The sequence below is a fragment of the Schistocerca americana genome, chromosome 1 (assembly GCF_021461395.2).
Source record: "Schistocerca americana isolate TAMUIC-IGC-003095 chromosome 1, iqSchAmer2.1, whole genome shotgun sequence".
NCBI lineage: Eukaryota > Metazoa > Arthropoda > Insecta > Orthoptera > Acrididae > Schistocerca > Schistocerca americana.
The window spans coordinates 469,975,427-469,994,716 of NC_060119.1; the positions used below are offsets into that span (position 1 = coordinate 469,975,427).

Here is a 19,290-nt window from a genome sequence, read left to right on the forward strand (position 1 = left end):
CCTCTGAATTGCGTTCTTTATCCAAACTACAATTGTGATACCTTCTCGCAGAAATCCCACCAGGTTTACCTGCTACACTTTGGAGATGCCTTCATGTAATCTCGGTGTTAGAATACGAGACGGTTAAATTGTGGGAACACGGACGCAAACACAGACACTGGGGTAATTAAGGGAACGGTCGTTGCAGCGCCGCCTGGCGCTGTTTTACGCAGCGTGCCGGGGGGAATTAATGTCACGTCAGGCGGCGTGTGGCGGGCGGATCGCGCGCCGTGAACTCGCGCAGGCAGCGGAATGTCGGATACTCCGGCGCGCTTCCCGCGTCTCGGCGCATAGCCAGAGCCAAAGGTTCCCACGGCGTGAATGGGAGCGGCGCGCCGTGTTCCGGCCAGGCTAACGCGCCGCCACTGCACGGCAAGGCACGCGGCGCCGCCAGCCCATTGTGCAGGCCGCAGCCACGGGAGACAGCGGGCTGCGCCGCGCCGCCATTCACAGCCACCGCGGTGCGTCTCTGTCACTGCCACAGGCTGGCCACTGTACTGCAGCATCAGCCGAGGCGACGCTTCACGGCACCAGGGAGAAACTACTGCAGTCTAGACATCTGACCTGAGAAAACACGATTCACAGAGTTCACAATACGCAACAACAACAACTGTGAGCCATTATTTTTCAGTGTCGCCAAAATGTAGGCAAACCTTCAGAAAAGTAAAGCACTAGTGCTGTTCACGGCCTGCTTCAACGTCACATCAGTTAGAACTGTCTGAGACGTCCCTCAAAAATCTACAATGGCGGAAAAGATATCTCAACATCTACAATGGAACTAATAAGGAGTTGTGCGATATAAACGAAAGTTGCTTGGCATGTTTCTACAATTATTTATTTTTTTATTTACTCGTCTAGTTCCGTAGGACCAAACTGAGGAGCAAATCTCCAAGATCATGGGACATGTAAATACATAAAATTACGACATAAAAGTAATAACATATAAAATGTTTATGAACCCAAATAAGTCAAGCCATAAGTTTAAATAAACGCAGTCAATAATATAACATAAGATGGTTCAAATAGCTCTGAACACTATGGGACTTAACATCTGAGGTCATCAGTCCCCTGGAACTTAGAACTACTTAAACCTAACTAACCTAGGGACATCACACACATCCATGCTCGAGGCAGGATTCTTACCTGCGACCGTAGCGGTAGCGCGGTTTCAGACTGAAGCGCCTAGCACCGCTCGGCCACACCGGCCGGCATAACATAAGAATCAGCTTAATTTTTCAGGGGACTCCTCAACAGAATAGAAGGAGTGACTCATGAGGAAACTCTTTCGTTTCGATTTGAAAGCGCGTGGATTACTGCTAAGATTCTAGAATTCTTTTGGTAGCTTATTGAAAATGGATGTAGCAGTGTACTGCACGCATTTCTGCACAAGACTTAAGGAAGCCCGATCCAAATTCAGGTTTGATTTCTGCCGAGTATTAACTGAGTGAAAGCTCCAAATTCTTGGGAATAACATGAAATTCTAACAAGCAACAACAGTAAAGAAAATATACAGGGTGTAAATTTTAAGTTGGCAAACCAGAACAACTCGAAGAATAAGCTTCACACGAAAAAATGTGTAGAATACAAAGTTGATTATTTTCGAGGGGACATCTACTGGTGCTAATATTAGCCCGCCACCCCAGCCCTCTGCAGGGTGGGGCGGGAGTCAACTTTAAAATTACAAGTAGAAACCCCCATTTTTATTGCACAATTTATGTTAATCATTTGTTTTGATTCTTGGTAGTTGTCACTGTAATTCAACAAAATCCATGTTCTCATTTTTGCGTGTAAAGTTGTTACGGATAAATAAAAAATACTTATTTACTTCGTAAATTTTGATTCGCTAAAGCTAAAACTCTCCCTCTCTCCCCTGAGGGTGGGGTGTGAGAGAGAGGACTTACAGTTTTACAAATGTTAACCCACATATTAACTTTTTTTTGGGTCAACATTCGTAAAACTAATTCCCCTCTCTCAAACCCCACCCTATGGGGAGAGAGGGAGAGTTTTAGCTTTAGCGAATCAAAATGTACGAAGTAAATAAGTATTTTTTATTTATCCGTAACAACTTTATACGCAAAAATGAGAACATGGATTTTCTTGAATTACAGCGGCAACTACCAAGAATCAAAACAAATGTTTAAGACAAAATGTACGTAGCTTTTTATGTAGAATTATATTCTGCAATAAAAATGGGGGTTTCCACTTGAAATTTTTAAGTTGCCTCCCGCCCTACCCCCAGGGGGCTGGGGTGGTGGGCTAATTTTAGCACCAGCAGATGCCCCCCTCGAAAATAATCAACTTTGTATTCTATATATTTTTTCGTGTAAAGCTTATTCTTCGAGTTATTCTGGTTTGTCAACTTAAAATTTACACCCTGTATATTGAGAGGCCAATGTGAAAAGGGGTCGACAAGAGGTTCGCGGACTTACACCATCTATTGCCCGAACTGCCCGTTTCTGAGCCAAAAATATCTTTTTAGAATGGGAAGATTTACTCCAGAATATAATACCGTAAGACATAAGCGAATGAAAATGGGCAAGTTGACTAGTTTTCGTGTCGAACGATCACTTACTTCAGATACCGTTCGAATAGTCAAAATGGCAGCTTTAAGTCTTTGAACGTGAGCTTCCCATGACGGTTTACTATATATCTGAACACCTAGAAATTTGAACTGTTCAGTTTCACTAATCGTATGCCCGTCATCTGAGCGATTATCGAGCCAGTTGCGTAAGAGTGGCACTAGTAGCGCCGCTAAAACGATGCAAATCAGGATTCCTTTAAACACACTCTGTAACGGTCGTAAGCGACAGTTACCTTTGAGTCCGGACGTGGTGAGTTTATGTTAGTCAGAACAACGTTGTGTTATAGGGCTACGAGCAGCTGGATGTTCCTTCTGCGACACTGCAGAAAGACTTGGCAGGAATGTAGCCACTGTAAATGACTGCCGGCAGCGATGTTCACGGCAGTATACGGCCGCAAGAGGACCGAGATCCGCGCAGGCCTCGTATCACTACCGAGAGGGAAGACCGTCGTATCAGGCGTATAACTCTGGCGTATCGCACTACATCTGAAGGGGCAATTTCAGCACCAGTTGGCACCATAGTGATAAATCCAAGTATTACAAATCGGTTACCTCAAGGACAGCTCCGAGCCAGACGCCCTGTGGCGTGCATTCCACTGACCCGGAATCACCGCCCTTTGCGCCTTCAGTGCTGTCAAGTGAGAGCAGAGAGCGCATTGGAGGGCAGGGCGTGCTGTGTTTTCTGATGGCAGCTGCTTCTGCTTCGATGCCAGCGATAGCCATGTCTTGATTAGAGGGAATCCAGAAGGCTGTTGCCTGCAACAATCCTGTATGTCTGCTACACACATTCGACCTACACCTTGAGTTATCCTCAGGGGTGCGATTGGAATGAGAGGGAGAAAACTCTCGTGGCTTTACCACACACCCTGAATGCAAATTTGTACGTCTGTCTGGTGAATCGATCTGATGTGCTGCCGTCCAAGCACAGCGTTCCCAGGGGGAAGGGGGGGGGGGTAACGCTCGTACTCGTAGCGCTACTGTAGCCCAGCATGCTCTACAGCGTGTCGACGTGTTGTGTTGGCCATCTCGGTCATCAGATCTGTCTCTAGTCGAGCACATATGGGACATTATCGTTCGACAGCTCCAGCGTCACCCGCAAAGAACATTAAGCATCCCTGTATTGACCGACCAAGTGCAACAGGCATGAAATTCCACTCCACAAACTGATATCCAGCACCTGTACCAAACAATTGACGCACCTTTGAGTGCTTGCATTCAACATTCTGGCAGCTACATCGCTTATAAATCTACCAGCGTTTCACATTTGTGGGTGGAGGTTACTGGACGAATTCGAGTACAGTGCTATATTATGCCGCCCGACAAGAAAAATAGTGCATTTACACTATGTATTGGCAGCTTACTACATTTACAAGCAATTTTAGAACACGGAAGGAGACGTGATGTCATGATCGCATGGATAGAAGTGACATAAAATCGACAAAATCACGAAAATTGACGGAAAATACATATAAATTCAAGGAAAATACACCGCAATACAGGGAAATTGAGGATGTACTTGCTTGTCTTCTGGTTGGTGCAGATGAATTCTTGTGCTTGGGAACGAGTATGCGACAGCAAGAGGAAAACGAGAAAATGGAGACATGGAAGCATCGGGAACCAGGGAAACAGTCGGTTTCTTCGTTGAGGCAGCATCTATTGTATGTCTGTTGAGGTAATAGTGATACACATGAGTTGACTGCTGCCTTTGATGCTTTCCGAGAAAAACAGAGAACCATCTGCCTCTAAACCTACTGGCACCTGCATTAAAGGATCACAGAGAGTGGATGGAGTGATCGGTTGAGATGGAGTTGTAACGAGGTAGGATTTAATGGTAGATTGATGATGTAATCTAGAGAGAGAGGGAGACGTTGCTGCAGGTCATTTGGCAATTTTTTCCGATGTTCTGTCAGGATGCTTCTATTCTGAGACACAGCCGGCATTCGACTTGTATTCAAATGCATGTTCTGTGTGTGTCTTAGTGCACAGTCTACTTGTGGTCGTTAACAGCAAACCTCTCGGTCATCAGAGGACTTCCATCTCATATGTGATGAAACGTGACCATCCTGCTTTAACACATTCATCTGAACGAATGAAGATTTATGCAATGTACTCCGTTCCTCTGTCGCATCTTGAGTATAAAAACGAGACTTCAGATTCATAGTTAAGATGATTTAAAGTTAGCAATAGGTGTCTGTGAGGCACTGTAATCCCTGTGTATACATTTGCTTGACAGATGTCCTATGTACAGAGTTAGTGGCAGTATGACGTGTAATTACACATGTAATACGCCACTGCTATGCGTTTATCTGTTTCCTTGTAAGAGGTATCCTCCATTACTCATGTGGGCACAATATAAATTCTTAGCCTTGATCAGATGTGAACAATGGATTCTATGCACGTCTGGAAAGCTATATTGTGCATGTACCACACAGAACCGATGTTTTAAGGATGTAGTTTTTTTTAGTTTTACAGTTGGTTACAATAGTTTATCGTAGAGAAACCTGCAAGAAGGATGTATGTCATGTGCTGTAAATATATTTCTTACACAGGAATATTAACAGCGCTGCATTTCCCATGACAAATAGGTCAGAAACTGAAGCGATCTAACATTATAACATGTTTCAAGTGTGAAATCGTGTAGCCTTAGGAGTGCAACTGTTTATGTTCTCTCTTATCAGTAGCCTCCTGGTACTGAAGCCAGACACTAGAACAATACTATAGAATTGATAGCGTAGTTGATTTACATAAAATGCTTCGAACTCCATCCGTCTGGAGCTACATCATGCATAAAAACCACCCATTTCTTGTTACTCTCAACCATCTGCTATTACATCGCAACACTTTCAAATCTACTACTATACACCGATAAGGGGTGCTAACCTGTTCGATATGTGCGTACCTAGAGAAATCTTGTGCACTTGGATGGGTGTGGAATCAGAAAGCCCCATTCATTCACGAGACATGGAATGTAGCGGTCTGCTCGTGGTCAGCTGCAGATTAAGTCGGTAATGCTGCTGCAGGATGGATTGGTCAAAGACTGTGCGAATGGATCTTTCGGTCTCCAACTTTATCCTAAGTATGCGAGAATCCCCTGTGACTCCCATGTGCATAGAGACAGATCGTAAATTACACACTATGCTCGAGGTGTTAGAAATATGTGGAGCGCTGTCTGGTTTACTTTGATGATGTATATGCTCGAGAATTAACAATGAATGGATATACTGCCCAGTCATATATCTACATTCGCAGTGGTACTCGCAAAGTAGAAGAGTGGTTGTTTAGCGATGATACTGAAATTGGAAAGCATGCTGTTGCATCATTGCTCGGTGTTCAAATTACTGTAAAATTGTTTAAATTGTTCACACTATCAACTGTGATGCCTATTATTACAGTACATCGACGGTGTCTTTTCCATCCCATCCATCCACGGTACGTTGTTGCTTACCACATAATGATTGATTGAAATCACTTGTTTGAGATGGAGAAAGAGTCTTGGTGGAGGGGCAACACTTTTTGGGGGTTGGTAGCATCGAAACAGTGATCATATACATGACTGCAATGTGAGGAATCAGTCGAAACGGAACACAGAGTCGTCAGCTATCCCTTATCTGTGATAGATGAGTTTAAATGTAGAGGTCGTCAATCACCATTGGACATGAGAATGAAAATGCTCCACAACACTGCCAAACTCTTCCAGTTTCCTTATGTTTTGACTGTCTTTTATTTAAAATCATCCAGTATGTGTGTGTGTGTATGTGTGTATGTGTGTGTGTGTGTGTGTGTGTGTGTGTATTGTAGTAGCAATGTGAGGAATCAGTCGAAACGGAACAGAGAGTCATCAGCTATCCCTTATCTGTGACAGATGAGTTTAAATGTAGAGGTCGTCAATCACCATTGGACAGCAGAATGAAAATGCTCCACAACACTGCCAAACTCTTCCAGTTTCCTTATGTTTTGACTGTCTTTTATTTAAAATCATCCAGTATGTGTGTGTGTGTGTGTGTGTGTGTGTGTGTGTGTGTGTGTGTGTGTGTGTGTATTGTGGTAGCATCGGCAACAACATGATCTACACCATGCCATATTTAGTTTTATGTGAGAGGCAATGGATCAGAACGTGTTAATGTCAGTTTAGAAACTGACACAGACCTCGAAGCCGTGGTGGTAAAAACAAAATGTATAGCAGTGTAGAAAGCATGTTACAGCAGAAAAAAAACAATATTTGAAACAGTGATGCAGGGAGCCTCTCTTGTGACTGACAGTATAGTTTGTAGGATGCAGTCATCCTCCTACAGTACTGACATTGACACCTTACACTGGTCTGTGCAAGCGATTTCGATCACTAGTCACCTGCTCCAATTGACCAATACTTGTAGATTTAATAGGATCGCCACATGCACTCGCAGACAGTATTTGTTTTCAATATATGCGAAGAGAGAGATGCGGTAAAAATCTTGTTGAATTCTCTATCAGATGAAGTTCTATAGTTCGAAATTTTTCTTTGTTGGGTGGTATGGAATAACGATGATAGAATGTTGTGGTGATAGAGGTGAGTTGACCCTTAGGGAAGCAGATCTGCTTAGGACTCCAGTACTTGTACGATGTCGAGTCTTCCTAGTTCTACCGATAAGAAACACTACCATAACTGTTCGCCTTTATACTACCTTGTGTTGCAGGAGTGGGTTTGCTCTGGTGCTGACCTTACACATCGTACAATGTTATCAGAGCTACAACAACATGTTCCCATTTGCAATGAAATGTCAAAACATGGTCCTGTCGCACTGACTCAGCTTAGAGTGTTTCTACATGGGCTGCAGAATGTGGTTGATATAGCTGTCTCCCACTTATGCTCAGTTCCGTCTTAAATTGGAACGATCAGATGCACAAAGCCGCAGGGTGGCTGTGCAGAGTCTGACAGTGGTTGAAAGATGTGTGGGGACTATCCAAAATTTTACTGTAACAGATGGGTTCGAAAAAGGTGACTCATTTCGAGATATGAGAGTGCCAGAAATATGATTCACTAGTGGCTGTAACCATCAAACGACTTTTCCATAGGCTCCTGTGCGGGTATGTGTTTGAACGGAAAGACTTGATTCCAAATCACAGACATCATTTCTACCAGAAAGTCTAACACTAGAGATCTGGAAAGCTACTGCACATTTCTTACGACCTCAGTCAGCACACCATCAACTGTTTGTGATCCTCTATCAATCATAACCTATAACCCAGTGGGTATATCACAGAACCTCTGACGTGACATCAAGGCAGAATGTATTACAAATACTGGAGAAATATCTAGTGGCGGCATGAGCGAGTTGCAAATGCTGGCTTCATACCGCGTTCCTTAGCTGAATAACTTTCTAAATTTGGTGATTTTATTATGAGCGAAAACCCGTTGCGACGTGTAACTGCACTGTTAGTCCAACAGTATACCTTAACTATATTCTATTTAAAAGCGAAAATGGAATGAAAATTCAGTTGGTTTAACGAAAAACTTCTCCTAGTATGGATATCAGATCGTTTTACCAGCAGCTCCCTGTTCAAGTTATCACCGAGTCCGGAATTTTCATCGCGCTCTTGTCCGCTCTCCATTGACAATAGCATAATTGAGTAAACGGAGCTATTCTACGTGCGTTCATTCACGCCAAGAAGCTGTGTGGTTCGCGAAGCAAATACAGCCGACAACCGCCCTGTAGCGTACTGAGAGTGCAGTCACGTTAACACATCAGTGACGATCTGCTGGTGATTTATTTCCAAATGGGCCTGACAATTTTTTACCTTAAACTGAAAATAAGTGACCCAACAATACGACATACATCATGAATAAAAATACCACCACATTAATACAATGTTGACACCTCACCAAAATGGCGTGCGCAGACCGCCAGGATAAACATGTACACATGACGTTATAGTAGGCAAACTCGCATAACAAACAATCTCCGGGTAACCTCTGTCTATATTGCAAATTGTTGCTTTCAAGTTTTCATTCATATTTTGAATGCTATACTTCGTACTTTGATCTATTTTGTAGCTCTACTAACATTTATTGACGTTTTTATATATTTCAACAAACCTTTTCACTTGTGTTTTTGATGGGATACTTCTCCATTCAAATAGAAACTAAGAGTTTTAGGAAACTGGAGACAAATAATAACGATGGTACAATATAAACTGACGGGAAAAAATCGCAGCAACACCAAGGAGTTGTGTGACATAAGCGAAAGTCCGTAGTCGCGTTTCTACATCTGAAAGATGATACTAATCTAATTTCGCACCAGTCGCATAAGAGTAGCGCGAGAGCGCCGCTATGAGGACACAAATCAGGTTTTTTTTAAAATACGTACTATAACGGTCGCGAGCGTTAATTTGAGATTGGTGAGTTGATGTTAGTCTAGAATGTCTTTATGGCGAGAAAGATGTCATTATCAACATCTCACTGAGTTTGAACCAAGTCGTGTAATAGGACTACAAGAAGCTGAATGTTCCTACTGCGAGGATGCAGGAAGACTTGGCAGGAACGTAGGCACTGTATATGATTGCTGGCAGTTGTGATTGCTGGCAACTGATTGGCAGTTGTGGTCACGAGAATGTACGGTCGCAAGATGAGCGGACTCTGGACCGCCTCGTCGCATTACCGAGAGCGGAGGCCACCTTGTTCGGCGTATGGCTCTGGCGCATCAGCAGCAGCAGTTGGCACCACAGTGACACAACGAGCTGTTACAAATGGGTAATTTCAAGAACAGCTCCGAGATAGACGCCATTTCCGACGGGAGTGACGTCAAGTGAGAGATCCGCCATGGTCGTGTGTTGCTTACAAGCAGGGCAGTTCGAAGCCTGCACTCAACCTGTTGTAGTGGGACGCGAAATTGAAGCCTCACCCATCCACCAGTGTCAGCCCAGTTTGCAGGTGAACATAAGTTTAATTTAGTTTTGTTTATGTATTTTTTGTAATATTTGTAATGGTTGTGAATTGTCTAAAGTTTGTATTTATTTTTTATGTTTCATGTACGGAGAGGGCGGCGCAACGAACGGAGACAGCATCTTCGCTGCCGGGACCAGAGAGAAAATTGCTGGCCACTACACGTCGCGGGTCGACAGCCAAAGAGTAACAGAAGATCCTGAAAGCGAGTTGTTGCGTCGTGCTTCTAAAAATCGAAAAAATAGGAATTTGTAATGGTTTGTACAACAATGACGTCATAGGAAGTTTAATCTTGTTGTAAATGTTCAGTTCTGTCTTGTCAAGGCTCAGGTTCACGTCTATATGTAGGAAGATAATAAACTAGTGGATGCTGCAAAAGTTTAAATACGTGTTCCGAGAATTTATTTATGAAGAATTATGTTAAGTAATTCATTTGACAAGATTATTAATTTTTGACAGCGTTCATCGCGAGTTTGAGTCTTGAAAGTTTATTCAATGTGGCTCTAATATCTATTAAAGCAGATAACCTGCATTAATATAATTTCTGAGGAGAAACAAACGACATCTAAATTGAAAAAGTTTACGCAAACCAATTGGATTGAGTGACGTAATTCTGCGCATGCGACTCAAATGATGTTTTACAGTTTCGTTCAAGAACCATTCGGAGACAATTTAAAAAGAGTTTAAAATATTTTGAAGTGTGTTGTAACTGACGAAGTCTGCACATGGTCATATGTCCAAAGAAAATCATTTATACAAAACTTCCGTCGTTACACTACACTGTCTCCGTGCTAAATACACTGCACCTACAGCTGGCGTTATCGGAGGTGTGATTTCGTATGACAACACCCCGACTGCAAAATTTTACGTCAGGTTGGTGATTCGATCTGTTGTGCTACCTTTCATGAACAGCATTCCAGGTGGTATTTTAAAACAGGATAACACTCGTCCGCATATCGGTATTGTAACCCATCATGCTCCACAGTGTGATGATGCGTTTCTTTGGCCTGTTCGGTCATCAGATCTGTCTCCAAGCGATCATATATGAAACATCATCGGACGATAACTCCAGCGTCATCCACACCAGCAATAACTGTCCCTGTATTGGCCGAACAAGTGCAACAGGCACGAAACTCCATACAATAAATTGATATCCGACGCCAGTAAAACACAACACATTCGTGTTCGCATGCTTGCATTCAACATTCTGACGGTTACATTGGTTATTAATGTACCAGCATTTCACATTTGCAATGGCTTATTTCGCACTTACATTAACCTGTGATCTAGCATTGTCAGTCGTTTAAATATTTTACCTAGAGAAATGTATTCCCAGTATTTCATTATTCTACATTAATTACTTTTCGGTGCTGCAATTCTTTCTCCACCAGTGTAGCAGCGAAGTGCAAGGAGACCTTGTTTATGTCTGGTTGATTCCTGTATGTATGTTTTGTTAGCTAAGGCGTTCTGCGTATGTTGAGGTTCCTGCCTGTGCCGCCAGTACACAGTGACTGGCGTAGACCTGTTTCGAGGCCTCGTGTCTGCTGAGAGGAGACGGACGTGCGTGTAGGGTGCGTGCTGCCTGCAACGCGGTGCGTCGGTTCCCGCCCGCCAGTGCAGCGCCAGCGCCAGCGTCCGTAATGAAAACCGCAGTGCCGTGATTACGGCCACCGCTGTAATCCCGCGATCCCTGCTCCGCAGTCCCGCTCGGCTGCAGCCGCTGTTCCAGGCCAACCGACAAAATGGCCTCCATTCGCGTGCCACCAAAAACTGGCCGAACATGTCATACATACACGGTAAACATGGAGCCACCCAACACGCAGAAAACAATTGAAGGCTCTTGCATATCGTATGTTTTCGTTACTGAGTAACCAGTATTTTACGAGACTCCAAGTACCTTTTTATTTCTACCTGAAGCGCTTCGTTACTGGCATGATTTCTTCCTTGCTAGCTGAGTCGGTAGTTTTCGTATTCTCACCGGACTGGGAGGTTCTGAAACATTTAGTTACTCCACGGGCGGATACTTGTGTAGGGACTTCCGGTAACGCAACTTTTGGTTTGCTGCGAGAATACTTGGATCACTGAAACCTGAATTACCGGTTTTGCTTTTTGGGGGATTTATAGACTTCTGTATTTGTTTTGATTTCGTATGAATTAAAAGCTGGTTTCATATAATGGTTTTCCTGATTGCGATTTCCTCGATATATTGTGCTCTTTAAATTGCGATGTATACTGCTCCTGTTCGTAATGTTGGGTGGAGTAAATGATACCATAATTCTCTTTGTTTCATATATGACACAAGAATGTTTCGTAGCATGGTGTCCTGTGGACTCACATGTAACTGTTAGCGCTTACGAATCTGTGTGTCAACCGCTTGGTTTAAATGCGTTGTTAAGTATGTTGTTCATCTTTTACTTCACCATTGTTCGCATTCGTTCTTCGCAGTTCCTCGCATATAATGGAGTACTCAGCAGCTTTCGACAGAGTTTCAGTACATCTTTTCACGGAATGAGTACGTAATCCTGTTCTGAGTAGTATTGCTTCTTGCCGCACATTTCAAAGCAGCGGCCCATCCATAAGCAATTAAAAATATTGTCGTCGAATGCCGTCGAAATCGCGTATTTGAAAGTTCACTGCCATGTCACCTGAAGCGTTGCTGTCGTTCTGTTTCAACATTTTAATATGGGCCTTGCAATTGTTATATTTTGGTGTTATGTGAGCTATTATTATGTGTTCTTTCTCCCACATTCGGGCATCCTCCGTAGTCACCGTATTCCTCCAATTCCTTATTTTCGGTGACTCGGAGTACAGACTATGTCTTGCATCACACAATGTTTCGTTTTGATCATGCATTTCGTATCCACCTACGTATTTTCATTCCAGTGCAGATAAAAAGATAAATGGTGTCAGTCTGTTGGTGTTATGTTGACGAGATGCGCAACGTATTGATCTGACAAAGTACCATTTGGGCTCGAATGAAACGTCTTGATACGCAGAATACGATGGTGAGGTGGGAATATGTGAGAAATGGAGGTCAGGAGACCATGCCACCATACAATGGGATAAGAAAAGCTGAATGTAAATACTCTATAGCGAACCGCTGTAACCCACCTGATCCTCAAAGGAAAATATACACGAAGTATTCCTGAACAAACTCCGAAGTTTTATTGTTGAACATCTCGTTCAACCTGCAGCTATTCGCTGCAAAAGTCTGTGAAGTGTATGACGAAGTGTACTTCCAATTGTTCTGCATGTTAGCGTTTTTTTCTCCACTCCATTCGCATACAGAGCAAGGGAAAAGTGGGTAAATTTCCATGTGCATACAGTAACTAATTTAGTATTGTTTTCGCAGTCCCTACATGACATATATGTAGGAGGCTGTAGTATCTAATTAGATAACTCACCAAATACTAATTCTTGAAACTTTTTAAGCAACCTTTCGCAGGATAGTACGTGTCTGTCCTTAATTGTCTGTCAATTTCAGTTTTTCGGTATCTCTGCATCTACGTTAGTAATCGGCAAGGCACGTCAAGGTGTGTGGTGGAGCGTACCTCTGGCACCACTAACTGAGTCCCCCCTTCCCTCCACTCGCAAATGGCGCGAGCCTACAAGCCTCTGTATTACAGTAATTTCTCGAATTTTTTCACCGTCGTCATTTCGTGAGATGTATGTGGGAGGAAGTAATATGTTGTCCGATTTCTCGCGGAAAGTACTCTCTCGAAATTTCAATGGAAACCTCTTCGTGACGCACAACGCCACTCTTGTAGCATCTGCCACTGGAGTTTGTTGAGCATATCTGTCACGTTCCCGCGCTGACTAAACGATCTCCTAACAAAACTCACCGTTCATCAGTCGTTCTTCTGATCTTCTATCAGTTCGACCTGGCAAGAATCATAGACTGGTGAGCAGTGATCAAGAATCGGTCGAACAAGCGCCTTGTAGGCTACATTTTCTTACGTTAATTCCTATGAATCTTAGTATGACGTATGTTTTTCGTGATACTGATTTTATGTGGTCATTCCACTTAAGGTCGATCTGCGAGCAATTTGTCATCATTAGTGTAGTTGTACTGTACTGGATTTATTTTCCTATATACGTGCAATATCTTACATTTATTTACGTTCAGGGTCAACTGCCAAAGACTGCGCCTTTCATCAGTCTTCTGTAAGTCTAGGTCATTTTGCAAATCAATACTGTCTTCTGGCGTTGCTACTTTCTTATAGATAACCGCATCATCTGCGAACAATCTTAAAAAGCTTCCGACGTACCTACTAGATATTAATATACACAACAATATTATCTTGCAACTCTTCCATTTGGTCCGTGTTTGCAGAAAAAAAAGTAATATCACAAATTGAGTCCGCCTTGATGCAAAATACCGTGTTATTTGTTTATTTCTTTATTATCCCAAACTAGTTTCGGCGTTTTTTTAATCTAAAACATGCAGACATTGTATGGTTGTACAAACACAGTAATACATCCAGAATGAGATTTTCACTCTGCAGCGGAGTGTGCGCTGATATGAAACTTCCCAGCAGATTAAAATTGTGTGCCCGACCGAGACATGAACTCGGGACCTTTGCCTTTCGTGGACAAGTGCTCTACCATCTGAGCTATCGAAGCACGACTCACGTTCGGTACTCACAGCTTCTGCCAGTACCTCGTCTCCTACCTTCCAAACATTACAGAAGCTCTCCTGCGAACCTTGCAGAACTAGCACTCCTGAAAGAAAGGATATTGCGGAGGTAGGAGACGAGGTACTGGCAGAAGTAAAGCTGTCAGTACCGGACGTGAGTCGTGCTTCGGTAGCTCAGATGGTAGAGCACTTGCCGGCGAAAGGCAAAGGTCCCGAGTTCGAGTCTCGGGCGGGCACACAGTTTTAATCTGCTAGGAAGATTCACAGTAAAACATTATTACATTTTTACAAATCGTCTTTGGAAATATACTTTTATATTCGTACTGTCATACTACCGTATTTATTGTATGCTACAGCATGTTTTAAGCTATTGTTGGCGCTGTTTGTGACATATTTTCTGGCTCTTTTTTCTGTTGCCGTCTTTATTACTTAGCAAACATCATGTCATCTGCAACCATGTGAGCGGCTGTTAGTAAACAAATATTCAAAGGTGAACTTCGTATGTCAGCAGTATGTACTTGGGGTTGTGGTAGTGTCGTGGAAACCAGTTACTTTCTAAACATTCTGTGTGGTGTCTGTTTGTTCTATATTGTCTCTCCCTACCACTTTCGCGCAACGACGCTCTGAGCGTGTTTTTTTAGGGAATTGACTAGTTTGAACCTGGGACCTGTTGCTGGTAAGGAGACGCCAGACCACACATGACATGTAGAATTCAGAAGAGTTCAGTGACACTAGCGATGATATAACCTATTACTTAATGATTTCAGCGTCAGCTCCACTGCACTCCCTGTAAAAGAATCTTAATACTCATTAAATTTAGTGGAAGGGGTTCAAGGCTTTCCTATTTTTAGTTATCTGGTAAAATAACGTCGAAAAAGCAGTTAAGTTTACCATTGGAAATTTTATTCTACTCACAAAACATTGTTTATAAATTGCACTATTGATAAAAGGAAATGTTTTAATGCAGGATGGTAAAAACCAACTGCGTTCAAGAAAAATGTGAACGAATATTCCCTGAATAGGTTTCCAAGTTCTATAAAGGATTGAAGGATGACCTGTGCCATATCACATCTATAATCTAGGTTTAAATTAATTATCAAGAGAGAAAACTATAAAAATGGTCAACAGTGACCCTCAATTATCTTTAATTACGTATCTAACTTGTCGTAAATTACAGTGGCTGATGTGGCTTCTCAATAACTATAACAGAAAAATCATCGTGTTTCAGATTTTTACTTCAAGTGGCAAACGTGAACACCAGGAGCTTTAATTGACGAACGACACTAGTATTACGTAAAGGGGATGTAACAGATGACAGTTCTGCAGTTCTGAGTGAAGCCTTATGCGATCAAAAATGTGGCATCGCGTGCGTTCATTACCTTGTTGGTGTTCGTCAGGGGGCGGCGGCCGGTGCAGCTCCGTCCAGCTCGCCCTCTCGGAAGCAACTCTGAAGCAACTCTCTCCTAACTTCTCATTACTACAATTTACCGAAGTTGGTTTAAAAAAACTATCTGGCTGTGTTTTCATCTGACCAATCAGGGTCTCAATATTAACCTTAAGCTCCGCCAACAAAAATTCTGTCCATCCAACGAGAAATGTTATACTTTTCGTGGTGGGGCAATGTTTTTAAAGTTTGGAACGTAACAGAGACGCGAAAAAGTCTCACTCTAAAACTTACAGCTGGTGTGGTCCTTTTAGCGTTATCGTAAGATCTATACTGTTCTTCTGGAGGGCTGGGGGATGGTCCTGATGTAACAGAGACACGAAAAACTCTCACGCTACAACTTGCGGGTTGTGTGGCCCTTTTTGTGTTATCGTAAGATCTATACTGTTCTGGGGGGCTCTAGCTTTTAACATGGGCTGGGGGTGGTCCTAACGTAACAGAGACGCGAAAAAGTCTCACGCTAAAAACTTGCGGGTGGTGTGGTCGTAGTGGTTAGCTGGTGACGTGGGTGTCCGTCACTTATCGTAGGCCCTTCTCACGTAACACGGTTCTGCTCTCGGCTTCTGTTCTCATTTCTCCCCTTGGAACGGCGTCTGTCTCAGGCTGGGAAGGTATGACATGCATTTAGGCATTCTTGTGTTAGTCTGTGGTATTCCATTTGCTCACTCGTTACTCGTATTACTTTGGTTAATTTAATGTCACGATTTATTTGGAGCTATGTGACATACTACTGGATTTGCTTATCATGTCAGGGTTTTCATGGAAGGTGTTGGATGTACATGACATCTTACATATCACCACCATTCGACCTTAATTTTTGCACTGAACTTAGGCCATGATTGAATCGTTGTCTAAGTCAGTCAAAAATTATTGCTTTATCTAAATTTTAGTGCCTACTGTTCAGCCACATTATTCTGGTTCTATGCTAGTTTGTATTACTAATTCATATTTTTATATTCTTCCACATCATTCTTAAAAATGACAAGAGAAGAATTTTTTTATGCTATTATTAATTTTTAATTATTTTCTTTCTTTATTTAAGTGTGAAATTTGTTTTTTAAGAAGTTTGTTATCAAAGTGAGGAGTCTTTCACATCGATTTTCTTAGAAATATTTTTTTATAAATCATTTTAACATTGTTACACTAACAAATAAGAATTATTTCCAAGATTTGCTTTGACAAAGATATATACTTACACAAGTATTGAGATATTATCCTAACAAATGGTACAAATGTTAAGAAAAAGGGAAAACATCCAACAAGATAATTTTTTATTCTTTGTTTTTATAAGGAGAAAATAAGTAAAATATACACTACTGGAAATTGAAATAAGAACACCATGAATTCATTGTCCCAGGAAGGGGAAACTTTATTGACACATTCCTGGGGTCAGATACATCACATGATCACACTGACAGAACCACAGGCACATAGACACAGGCAACAGAGCATGCACAATGTCGGCACTAGTACAGTGTATATCCACCTTTCGCAGCAATGCAGGCTGCTATTCTCCCATGGAGACGATCGTAGAGATGCTGGATGTAGTCCTGTGGAACGGCTTGCCATGCCATTTCCACGTGGCGCCTCAGTTGGACCAGCGTTTGTGCTGGACGTGCAGATCGTGTGAGACGACGCTTCATCCAGTCCCAAATATGCTCAATGGGGGACAGATCCGGAGATCTTGCTGGCCAGGGTAGTTGACTTACACCTTCTAGAGCACTTTGGGTGGCACGGGATACATGCGGACGTGCATTGTCCTGTTGGAACAGCAAGTTCCCTTGCCGGTCTAGGAATGGTAGAACGACGGGTTCGATGACGGTTTGGATGTACCGTGCACTATTCAGTGTCCCCTCGACGATCACCAGTGGTGTACGGCCAGTGTAGGAGATCGCTCCCCACACCATGATGCCGGGTGTTGGCCCTGTGTGCCTCGGTCGTATGCAGTCCTGATTGTGGCGCTCACCTGCACGGCGCCAAACACGCATACGACCATCATTGGCACCAAGGCAGAAGCTACTCTCATCGCTGAAGACGACACGTCTCCATTCGTCCCTCCATTCACGCCTGTCGCGACACCACTGGAGGCGGGCTGCACGATGTTGGGGCGTGAGCGGTAGACGGCCTAACGGTGTGCGGGACCGTAGCCCAGCTTCATGGAGACGGTTGCGAATGGTCCTCGCCGATACCCCAGGAGCAATAGTGTCCCTAATTTGCTGGGAAGTGGCGGTGCGGTCCCCTACGGCACTGCGTAGGATCCTACGGTCTTGGCGTGCATCCGTGCGTCGCTGCGGTCCGGTCCCTGGTCGATGGGCACGTGCACCTTCCGCCGACCACTGGCGACAACATCGATGTACTGTGGAGACCTCACGCCCCACGTGTTGAGCAATTCGGCGGTACGTCCACCCGGCCTCCCGCATGCCCACTATACGCCCTCGCTCAAAGTCCGTCAACTGCACATACGGTTCACGTCCACACTGTCGCGGCATGCTACCAGTGTTAAAGACTGCGATGGAGCTCCGTATGCCACGGCAAACTGGCTGACACTGACAGTGGCGGTGCACAAATGCTGCGCAGCTAGCGTCATTCGACGGCCAACACCGCGGTTCCTGGTGTGTCCGCTGTGCCGTGCGTGTGATCATCGCTTGTACAGCCGTCTCGCAGTGTCCGGAGCAAGTATGGTGGGTCTGACACACCGGTGTCAATGTGTTCTTTTTTCCATTTCCAGGAGTGTAGTTATTCATTTATTTTTATGAGGAGAAAATAAGTGACATATAGTTTTAGTGTTTATTATGCCTTACTTTTGTTCTTTATATACTGTCCATTTCAGAACTATTATCGATGCTTTATTTTTTATTTAAGTCCATAGTCAATGACTGTTATTTTGTAGTTTATTAGCTGTCTGGTGTGCTTAACTTATTTAGTTTTTCACACATTTCTTTTGCACAATTCCTAAATCACATAATTTGATTTCACACATTCACACAATCCTATGAATGTTTAAGCTTGAGGTTGGCCAATGTTTTTGCACGAAGGTGATGGACTTGAGCGAGATGGATGTGGTCAAGTATTTGATGTACAGGTTCATTCATCGTTCCTTGTTGGCTTTGCAAGTGTGTGTTGCTGTTGTGGAGGTCCCATAATGAAATGGAGCTGTGAGTGCAGAATCTCATGGTTTACTGGCTTTGTGTGCGTGAAGGTCATCGTTATGTGTCGCTGAAAGCAGTCGTTTTTCGTTGTAATACTTCACAGACGACTAGTTTACAATAGGATAGGGATTTGGGAAGGTATGTTGTCTATTCTTCACCCATCTTCTTTCTTGGTCTCAATCTTACGAATCTTCAACTTCTGTTTTTTCTGCTTTTTCTCTGCTTCTTACTTGCTTCTTGGTTCTTCTCTGGGCAGTATATGGAAATATTTATTGATAACTAGTCGTTTTGAAGTTCTCCTCCTAGTAACAGTTTGATAAATGGACATGTCATTTCTACTTTGTGGACGTTTTCTTCAGTTTCGTGCATCAGTGTGCTGTTTAATAGCAGTAGTGTGACTTTTACACATATTGTTTGCCAGTGGTAGCTTGCCCAAGTGGTCTTCTGGTCGGGCCGTTTTTTGCTCGCTCCGCTGAGTGGGGGCGCTCAGAGACCCTTCCGGCATTCGGCGTTCGGCATGCC

The 19,290-nt window shown here is 43.2% G+C and overlaps 1 protein-coding gene across 1 annotated transcript in view; it reads right to left on the minus strand.

Annotated features, from left to right (window-relative positions):
* Positions 1-232: 232 nt before the first annotated feature.
* Positions 233-19,290, minus strand: part of LOC124562375 (vegetative cell wall protein gp1-like) — a 110,600-nt gene continuing 91,542 nt past the window's right edge. The window contains exon 3 of the mRNA XM_047130943.1: positions 233-508. Coding sequence (XP_046986899.1) covers positions 233-508 — 276 coding nt within the window. The remainder of the gene's footprint in view (positions 509-19,290) is intronic.